Source organism: Oncorhynchus nerka, unplaced genomic scaffold (assembly GCF_034236695.1).
Source record: "Oncorhynchus nerka isolate Pitt River unplaced genomic scaffold, Oner_Uvic_2.0 unplaced_scaffold_5109, whole genome shotgun sequence".
In the NCBI taxonomy this organism is placed as follows: Eukaryota; Metazoa; Chordata; class Actinopteri; order Salmoniformes; family Salmonidae; genus Oncorhynchus; species Oncorhynchus nerka.
This window is the reverse complement of record NW_027036198.1, coordinates 2527-13168: the sequence shown is the minus strand read 5'-3', so window position 1 is coordinate 13168 and position 10642 is coordinate 2527. Positions and strand designations below refer to the sequence as shown.

The 10642-nt window shown below is 49.9% G+C and overlaps 1 protein-coding gene across 1 annotated transcript; it reads right to left on the bottom strand.

Moving 5' to 3' along the window:
- Nucleotides 1-7097: 7097 nt before the first annotated feature.
- On the bottom strand, nt 7098-9107 carry LOC135566408 (very long chain fatty acid elongase 4-like). Its single transcript, XM_065014129.1, has 2 exons — nt 8870-9107; nt 7098-7252 (listed from the first exon to the last, which is right to left on the bottom strand). The coding sequence occupies exons 1-2, from the start codon at nt 9105-9107 to the stop codon at nt 7098-7100; spliced, it is 393 nt and encodes a 130-aa protein (XP_064870201.1).
- Nucleotides 9108-10642: the final 1535 nt, after the last annotated feature.

Sequence of the window (10642 nt, the reverse complement as noted above, 5' to 3'; positions counted from 1 at the left end):
GTAACATGGAACTGGACCTGAGGTAGAGACAGAGGGAGGGATCAGTTCAAACCTTATTATATTACAGGGCCTTCTGGAAAGTAAACTGGACCTGAGAGACTGGACAGTTCAAACCTTATTATATTACAGGAGGTAACATGGAGACGGGTAGAGACAGAGGATCAGTTCAAACCTTATTATATTATAGGCCTTCTGGGAAAGTAACATGGAACTGGACCTGAGGTAGAGACAGAGGGAAGGATCAGTTCAAACCTTATTATATTACAGGGCCTTCTGGGAAAGTAACATGGAACTGGACCTGAGGTAGAGACAGAGGATCAGTTCAGACCTTATTATATTACAGGGCCTTCTGGGAAAGTACCATGGAACTGGACCTGAGGTAGAGACAGAGGGAGGGATCAGTTCAGACCTTATTATATTACAGGGCCTTCTGGGAAAGTAACATGGAACTGGACCTGAGGTAGAGACAGAGGGATCAGTTCAGACCTTATTATATTACAGGGCCTTCTGTGAAAGTAACATGGAACTGGACCTGAGGTAGAGACAGAGGGAGGGATCAGTTCAAACCTTATTATATTACAGGGCCTTCTGGGAAAGTAACATGGAACTGGACCTGAGGTAGAGACAGAGGAGGGATCAGTTCAGACCTTATTATATTACAGGGCCTTCTGGGAAAGTAACATGGAACTGGACCTGAGGTAGAGACGGAGGAAGGATCAGTTCAAACCTTATTATATTACAGGGCCTTCTGGGAAAGTAACATGGAACTGGACCTGAGGTAGAGACAGAGGAGGGATCAGTTCAGACCTTATTATATTACAGGGCCTTCTGAAAGTAACATGGAACTGGACCTGAGGTAGAGACAGAGGGAGGGATCAGTTCAAACCTTATTATATTACAGGGCCTTCTGGGAAAGTAACATGGAACTGGACCTGAGGTAGAGACAGAGGGATCAGTTCAAACCTTATTATATTACAGGGCCTTCTGGGAAAGTAACATGGAACTGGACCTGAGGTAGAGACAGAGGGATCAGTTCAAACCTTATTATATTACAGGGCCTTCTGGGAAAGTAACATGGAACTGGACCTGAGGTAGAGACAGAGGGAGGGATCAGTTCAAACCTTATTATATTACAGGGCCTTCTGGGAAAGTAACATGGAACTGGACCTGAGGTAGAGACAGAGGGATCAGTTCAGACCTTATTATATTACAGGGCCTTCTGGGAAAGTAACATGGAACTGGACCTGAGGTAGAGACAGAGGGATCAGTTCAGACCTTATTATATTACAGGGCCTTCTGTGAAAGTAACATGGTACTGGACCTGAGGTAGAGACAGAGGGGGGATCAGTTCAAACCTTATTATATTACAGGGCCTTCTGGGAAAGTAACATGGAACTGGACCTGAGGTAGAGACAGAGGAAGGATCAGTTCAAACCTTATTATATTACAGGGCCTTCTGGGAAAGTAACATGGAACTGGACCTGAGGTAGAGACAGAGGGATCAGTTCAGACCTTATTATATTACAGGGCCTTCTGGGAAAGTAACATGGAACTGGACCTGAGGTAGAGACAGAGGGAGGGATCAGTTCAAACCTTATTATATTACAGGGCCTTCTGGGAAAGTAACATGGAACTGGACCTGAGGTAGAGACAGAGGGATCAGTTCAAACCTTATTATATTACAGGGCCTTCTGGGAAAGTAACATGGAACTGGACCTGAGGTAGAGACAGAGGGAGGGATCAGTTCAAACCTTATTATATTACAGGGCCTTCTGGGAAAGTAACATGGAACTGGACCTGAGGTAGAGACAGAGACAGGGGAGGGATCAGTTCAAACCTTATTATATTACAGGGCCTTCTGGGAAAGTAACATGGAACTGGACCTGAGGTAGAGACAGAGGGAAGGATCAGTTCAAACCTTATTATATTACAGGGCCTTCTGGGAAAGTAACATGGAACTGGACCTGAGGTAGAGACAGAGGGAGGGATCAGTTCAAACCTTATTATATTACAGGGCCTTCTGGGAAAGTAACATGGAACTGGACCTGAGGTAGAGACAGAGGGAGATCAGTTCAAACCTTATTATATTACAGGGCCTTCTGGGAAAGTAACATGGAACTGGACCTGAGGTAGAGACAGAGGGATCAGTTCAGACCTTATTATATTACAGGGCCTTCTGGGAAAGTAACATGGAACTGGACCTGAGGTAGAGACAGAGGAGGGATCAGTTCAGACCTTATTATATTACAGGGCCTTCTGGGAAAGTAACATGGAACTGGACCTGAGGTAGAGACAGAGGGAGGGATCAGTTCAGACCTTATTATATTACAGGGCCTTCTGGGAAAGTAACATGGAACTGGACCTGAGGTAGAGACAGAGGGAGGATCAGTTCAAACCTTATTATATTACAGGGCCTTCTGGGAAAGTAACATGGAACTGGACCTGAGGTAGAGACAGAGGGAGGGATCAGTTCAGACCTTATTATATTACAGGGCCTTCTGGAAAGTAACATGGAACTGGACCTGAGGTAGAGACAGAGGGAGGGATCAGTTCAAACCTTATTATATTACAGGGCCTTCTGGGAAAGTAACATGGAACTGGACCTGAGGTAGAGACAGAGGAGGGATCAGTTTAAACCTTATTATATTACAGGGCCTTCTGGGAAAGTAACATGGAACTGGACCTGAGGTAGAGACAGAGGGATCAGTTCAGACCTTATTATATTACAGGGCCTTCTGGGAAAGTAACATGGAACTGGACCTGAGGTAGAGACAGAGGATCAGTTCAGACCTTATTATATTACAGGGCCTTCTGGGAAAGTAACATGGAACTGGACCTGAGGTAGAGACAGAGGGAGGGATCAGTTCAAACCTTATTATATTACAGGGCCTTCTGGGAAAGTAACATGGAACTGGACCTGAGGTAGAGACAGAGGGGGATCAGTTGAAACCTTATTATATTACAGGGCCTTCTGGGAAAGTAACATGGAACTGGACCTGAGGTAGAGACAGAGGGATCAGTTGAAACCTTATTATATTAGAGACAGAGGGATTATTATTATGTACAGGGCTTCTGGGAAAGTATTCAGACCCCTTGACTTTTTAGAGGGCATTTTGTTACAGCTGGACTTATCCTAAAATGTATTAAATTAAAAATATGTTCCTTATCGATCTAGACACAATACCCCATAGTGACATACAGTATATCTCAAAAGTGAGTACACCCCTCTTGTTTGTAAATATTTGAGTTTATCTTTTCATGTGACAACACTGAAGAAATGACTGGACTTGAGGTAGAGACAATGTAAAGTAGTGAGTGTACAGCTTCAAACCTTGTCATTTGTTGTCCCCTCAAAATAACTGGACAACACACAGCCATTAATGTCTGGGAAAGTAACATGGAACTGGACCTGAGGTAGAGACAAAGTGAGTACACCCCTAAGTGAAACTGCTGGACCTGAGGTAGAGACAGAGGGGGATGTTTTTCAGAAAGTAACATGGAACTGGACCTGGGAGACTAGTCAGACGAGGGAAAGATGGAACTGGACCAAAGTACAGAGAGATCCTTCAGATTAAAACAGGGCCTTCTGGGAAAGTAACATGGAACTGGACCTCAGACTGGGGAGAAGGTTCACCTTCAACAGGACAACGTCCCTAATATTACAGCCACAGATATGACAATGCAGGAGTGAGGGATCCTCTCTGAATGTAACCTTGAGGTAGAGACCAGCCAGAGTTCGGACTTGAACCCGATCGAACATCTTGGAAGACCTGAAAATAGCTGTGCAGCAACGCTCCCATCCAACCTGACAAGAGCTTGGAACTGGATCTGAGGTAGAGACAGAGGGAGGGAGTTCAAACCTCCCCCAAATACAGGTGTGACAAATTTCCGTTAAAACCTATATATACATTTTCAAAAATGGAACTAAAAGACCTGTTTTTTTATTACACCTGGGAAAGTACAAGTCATGTGCTGTATAGGGAATAGGGTGCTATGTGGGAGGTCTAATAAGATCAAAATCAGCAAGGCCTGTTAGTAACATGGAACCAGCCTCCTTCAGCCCTACACCCCTCCGTCTAATCCCTCTTGGCCTCCTTCCTCTTTCTCCTTCCATTCCCGTTGTCCACCCCGATTCTACTAACATCCACCTCTCCTTTAAAGTAACTCCACCTTGCCCCACCACCACCACCCCCCACCCCGATGACCTCTTGGAGGGACCTGCTGGACCCCACCACCACCCTTCTGGGAAAATAACCTGGACCTAGATGACCCTCCTTGCCCCCACCACCACCACCACCACCCCCGATGACCTCTCCTTTACCTCCACTGGACTTGCCCCCACCACCACCCTGGGAAAGTAACCCCTGATGACCTCTCCTTTTATATTCCACCTTGCCCCCCACCACCCACCCCTGGGACCCCTGATGACCCCTTTACCTCCACCTTGCCTTTACCACCACCTTGATGACCTCTCCTTTACCTCCACCTTGCCCCCACCACCACCCCCACCTTATGACCTCTCCTTTACCTCCCTGGACCTTGCCCCCACCACCCCCCTGGGACCCCCTGATGACCTCTCATTTACCTCCACCTTGCCCCCCACCACCACCACCACCCCCGATGACCTCTCCTTTACCTCCACCTTGCCCCCACCACCACCCCCACCCCGATGACCTCTCCTTTACCTCCACCTTGCCCCCCACCACCACCACCACCCCCACCCCGATGACCTCAGCCATTTGCCTCTAAACCCCTTGCCCCCACCACCACCCCCACCCCGATGACCTCTCCTTTACCTCCACCTTGCCCCCCACCACCACCACCACCCCCACCCCGATGACCTCGCCTCCACCTTGCCCCCCACCACCACCCCCACCCCCGATGACCTCCTCCTTCACCTCCACCTTGCCCACCCCACCACCACCACCAGACCCCGATGACCTCTCCTTTACCTCCACCTTGCCCCCCCCACCCACCCCCACCACAATCACCCCACCACCCCCCACCCCGATGACCTCTCCTTTACCTCCACCTTGCCCCCACCACCACCCCACCCCCCCGATGACCTCTCCTTTTAATACCTTGCCCCCACCACCACCCCACCCCACCCCCGATGACCTCTCCCTTTACCTCCACCTTGCCCCCCACCACCACCACCCCCCCACCCCCGATGACCTCTCCTTTGCCTCCACCTTGCCCCCCACCACCACCCCCCACCCCGATGACCTCTCCTTTACCTCCACCTTGCCCCCCACCACCCCCCCACCCCGATGACCTCTCCTTTACCTCCACCTTGCCCCCCACCACCAAACCCCCCGATGACCTCCCTTTCACCTCCACCTTGCCCCCACCACCAATACCCCCTGATGACCTCTCCCCTTTACCTCCACCTTGCCCCCCACCACCCCCCCCACCCCCGATGACCTCTCCTTTACCTCCACCTTGCCCCCCACCACCCCCCACCCCGATGACCTCTCCTTTACCTCCACCTTGCCCCCCACCACCCCCCCCCCCCCGATGACCTCTCCTTTACCTCCACCTTGCCCCCCACCACCACCCCCACCCCCCTATGACCTCTCCTTTACCTCCACCTTGCCCCCACCACCACCCCCCCCGATGACCTCTCCTTTACCTCCACCTTGCCCCCACCACCACCACCCCCCACCCCCGATGACCTCTCCTTTACCTCCACCTTGCCTACCCCCCACCACCACCCCCCACCCCCGATGACCTCCCCCACCTTGCCCCCCACCACCACCCCCACCCCCCGATGACCTCTCCTTTACCTCCACCTTGCCCCCCACCACCACCCCCACCCCCGATGACCTCTCCTTTACCTCCACCTTGCGCCCCACCACCCCCCACCCCCGCCCCCGTTCCCCAGTCCCTTGGACAGCCTGTCTGAGATATTGTGAGTAGATTGATGAGTCGGGGAAAAAAAACATTGTAACGTAACAAAATGTGGAATAAGTCAAAGGGGTCTGAATTCTTCCGGAATGCTCTGTACAGTACGACAGGGCTATTCAACTGTGGACATGTAGAAGGCAATCTGAGGGAAGAAGGTGAAACACAACCTTTCTGGTTTTCATGATCTCTCCAGGTAGAGAAGAAGACCAGCTGGTTTTCTCTATCTCTCCAGGTAGAGAAGAAGACCAGCTGGTTTTCATGATCTCTCCAGGTAGAGAAGATGACCTCTGGTTTTCCTCCATCTTCCAGGGTAAGAAGACCCAGCTGGTTTTCATGATCTCTCCAGGTAGAGAAGATGACCAGCTGGTTTCTCGATCTCTCCAGATCTCTCTCCAGGTAGAGAAGAAGACCAGCTGGTTTCAGATCTCTCCAAGAAGAAGACCAGCTGGTTTTCTCGATCTCTCCAGGTAGAGAAGAAGACCAGCTGGTTTTCATGATCTCTCCAGGGTAGAGAAGATGACCAGCTGGTTTTCATGATCTCTCCAGGTAGAGAAGATGACCAGCTGGTTTTCATGATCTCTCCAGGTAGAGAAGAAGACCAGCTGGTTTTCATGATCTCTCCAGGTAGAGAAGATGACCAGCCATCTCTCCAGGTAGAGAAGATGACCAGCTGGTTTTCTCGATCTCTCCAGGTAGAGAAGATGACCAGCTGGTTTTCTGATCTCTCCAGGTAGAGAAGATCACCAGCTGGTTTTCCGAATAGGTCCAGAAAAACCAGCTAGTTTTCTCAATCTCTCCAGGTGAGAAGAAGACCAGCTGGTTTTCTCGATCTCTCCAGGTGCCAGCTGGTTTTCTGATCTTAAGAGAAGATGACCAGCTTCTGCCTTCGAGGTTCACTAACCGAATAGTCCAGCAAAACAGTAGTTATGATATGACATAATGCCATGACTGACTTAACTGTAAATCCATCGGAATCAAGTTAGACTGACTTTACTGTAAATCCATCTGAATCAAGTTAGACTGACTTTACTGTAAATCCATCTGAATCAAGTTAGACTGACTTTACTGTAAATCCATCTGAATCAAGTTAGACTGACTTTACTGTAAATCCATCTCAATCAAGTTAGACTGACTTTACTGTAAATCCATCTCAATCAAGTTAGACTGACTTTACTGTAAATCCATCTGAATCAAGTTACTGTAAACGGATCTCTTACCATCTGGATGACAGTCAGGTACTTCTTCCACCACAGGTACTTCTGGATCTTGGGTCCAAAGGAGGCCAGCCCATAGTACAGATACATCAGGACATGGATGGCTGCGTTCATGTGTGCACCAAAGAATGCTGCAAAGGAGGAGGGGGGGGGGGGACCCATCAGATAATGTGATGAGGTCCATTACCAAATTACCAATAACGCATGAATTTCTAATAAAAGGGAACGTAACACATTACTGCATTGGGCTACAGTTCAACGCAGAAGAAGATATTCCTTTTTTCTAAAAACTGTCCTCCAGCGACCCAAAGGAAGACGAGTAGAGGGGATACTCACACTGTCCTCCAGCGACCCAAAGGAAGACGAAGTAGAGGGGATACTCACACTGTCCTCCAGCGACCCAAAGGAAGACGAGTAGAGGGGATACTCACACTGTCCGCCAGCGACCCAAAGGAAGACAAGTAGAGGGGATACTCACACTGTCCTCCAGCGACCCAAAGGAAGACGAGTAGAGGGGATACTCACACTGTCCGCCAGCGACCCAAAGGAAGACGAGTAGAGGGGATACTCACACTGTCCTCCAGCGACCCAAAGGAAGTTGCTGGGTTAAGTAAAACAGACGAGTAGAGGGGATACTCACACTGTCCGCCAGCGACCCAAAGGAAGACAAGTAGAGGGGATACTCACACTGTCCTCCAGCGACCCAAAGGAAGACAAGTAGAGGGGATACTCACACTGTCCGCCAGCGACCCAAAGGAAGTTGCAGGGTTAAGTAAAACAGACGAGTAGAGGGGATACTCACACTGTCCACCAGCGACCCAAAGGAAGTTGCTGGGTTAAGTAAAACAGACGAGTAGAGGGGATACTCACACTGTCCGCCAGCGACCCAAAGGAAGTTGCTGGGTTAAGTAAAACAGACGAGTAGAGGGGATACTCACACTGTCCTCCAGCGACCCAAAGGAAGTTGCTGGGTTAAGTAAAACAGACGAGTAGATGGGATACTCACTGTCCTCCAGCGACCCAAAGGAAGTTGCAGGGTTAAGTAAAACAGACGAGTAGATGGGATACTCACACTGTCCTCCAGCGACCCAAAGGAAGTTGCAGGGTTAAGTAAAACAGACGAGTAGATGGGATACTCACACTGTCCACCAGCGACCCAAAGGAAGTTGCTGGGTTAAGTAAAACAGACGAGTAGAGGGGATACTCACACTGTCCTCCAGCGACCCAAAGGAAGTTGCAGGGTTAAGTAAAACAGACAGGTAGAGGATACTCACACTGTCCTCCAGCGACCCAAAGGAAGATGCAGGGTTAAGTAAAACAGACAGGTAGAGGGGATACTCACACTGTCCTCCAGCGGCCAAAGGAAGTTGCAGGGTTAAGTAAAACAGACAGGTAGAGGGATACTCACACTGTCCGCCAGCGACCCAAAGGAAGTTGCAGGGTTAAGTAAAACAGACAGGTAGATGGGATACTCACACTGTCCTCCAGCGACCCAAAGGAAGTTGCAGGGTTAAGTAAAACAGACAGGTAGATGGGATACTCACACTGTCCTCCAGCGACCCAAAGGAAGTTGCAGGGTTAAGTAAAACAGACGAGTAGATGGGATACTCACACTGTCCTCCAGCGACCCAAAGGAAGTTGCAGGGTTAAGTAAAACAGACGAGTAGATGGGATACTCACACTGTCCTCCAGCGACCCAAAGGAAGTTGCAGGGTTAAGTAAAACAGACAGGTAGATGGGATACTCACACTGTCCGCCAGCGACCCACTTGATGCCGATCCACCAGAGGGTGAACATGGAGCAGTGGTGGTAGACGTGTAGGAAGCTGACCTGGTTAAACTTCTTCCTCAGGATGAAGAACACCGTGTCCAGGTACTCTACTCCTTTAGAGACGAAATACCACCACAACGCTGCTGCTATCTGTGTAGGGGTGGGGCGGGGCAGGGGGTAGACATTAGTAGCATCCAGGAAGATTTGGATTATCATCTCCAGACAGGTTATATTTCATAACTTAAGGGGACGGGGAACACCGGGGGCGGACAGGGCGGAGACATTAGTAGCATCCAGGAAGATTTGGATAATCATCTCCAGACAGGTTATATTTCATAACTTAAGGGGGCGGGCGGGGCGGGGCAGGGGCGGGACAGGGGCGGAGACATTAGTAGCATCCAGGAAGATTTGGATAATCATCTCCAGACAGGTTATATTTCATAACTTAAGGGGGCGGGACGGGGGCAGGGGGCGGGACAGGGGCGGGACAGGGGCGGAGACATTAGTAGCATCCAGGAAGATTTGGATTATCATCTCCAGACAGGTTATATTTCATAACTTAAGGGGTCATGACCTCTCCAGAGGGGGAAGTTTTATACCTGCGTCAGCTAGAATCTGTCGACTAGACTATAGCCTGATATGATCCCTGACCTTTGACCTTTCATCATCAACAATTGGACACAAAATGGTCGCTGACGACAGAGAGGAAGAGGTCGAAGTGAAAGGGATAAACCGGGCCCAAAATGTGTCTCCTCTAGCAGGGGGGGTTTATTTATTATTGTTTTACTCAATGTTTTATTTGGGGGGGGGGGGGCGGTTCCCTCCCCAAGCAAGGACTTTTTATATGGAGGTCAATGAGAGTGTCGAATTTCGTCAACAAAAACTGTAATGGCTTATTTGATACATGAGGCTTAATTGATCGAATAGAACACTCTATACCTGTAATTCACGCGTATATCTGCCCTCTCATTGGCTAGATCGGTCCCACTTGATCTTGCCTCCTTCCGACTGCCTTCCATTTTTTTTTAAATACATTTATTGTCATTGTTAGAGCGGCCACTTGAGTATCTGGTCAGTATAATGGATCATCTGTGTGGACGTGGCATGCTGCCTGGTGTAGACGTCATGGAGAAGTAGCTAGGTAAAACTGACTCCACCCCCCCTGCCCCTCATCTGTGTGGACGCGGCATGCTGCCTGGTGTAGACGTCATGGAGAAGTAGCTAGGTAAAACTGACTCCACCCCCCCTGCCCCTCATCTGTGTGGACGCGGCATGCTGCCTGGTGTAGACGTCATGGAGAAGTAGCTAGGTAAAACTGACTCCACCCCCCTGCCCCTCATCTGTGTGGACGCGGCATGCTGCCTGGTGTAGACGTCATGGAGAAGTAGCTAGGTAAAACTGACTCCACCCCCCTGCCCTCATCTGTGGACGTGGACGTGGCATGCTGCCTGGTGTAGACGCTGGAGAAGTAGCTAGGTAAAACTGACTCCACCCCTGCCCCTCATCTGTGTGGACGTGGCATGCTGCCTGGTGTAGACGTCATGGAGAAGTAGCTAGGTAAAACTGACTCCACCCCCCTGCCCCTCATCTGTGTGGACGTGGCATGCTGCCTGGTGTAGACGTCATGGAGAAGTAGCTAGGTAAAACTGACTCCACCCCCCCTGCCCCTCATCTGTGTGGACGTGGCATGCTGCCTGGTGTAGACGTCATGGAGAAGTAGCTAGGTAAAACTGACTCCACCCCCTGCCCCT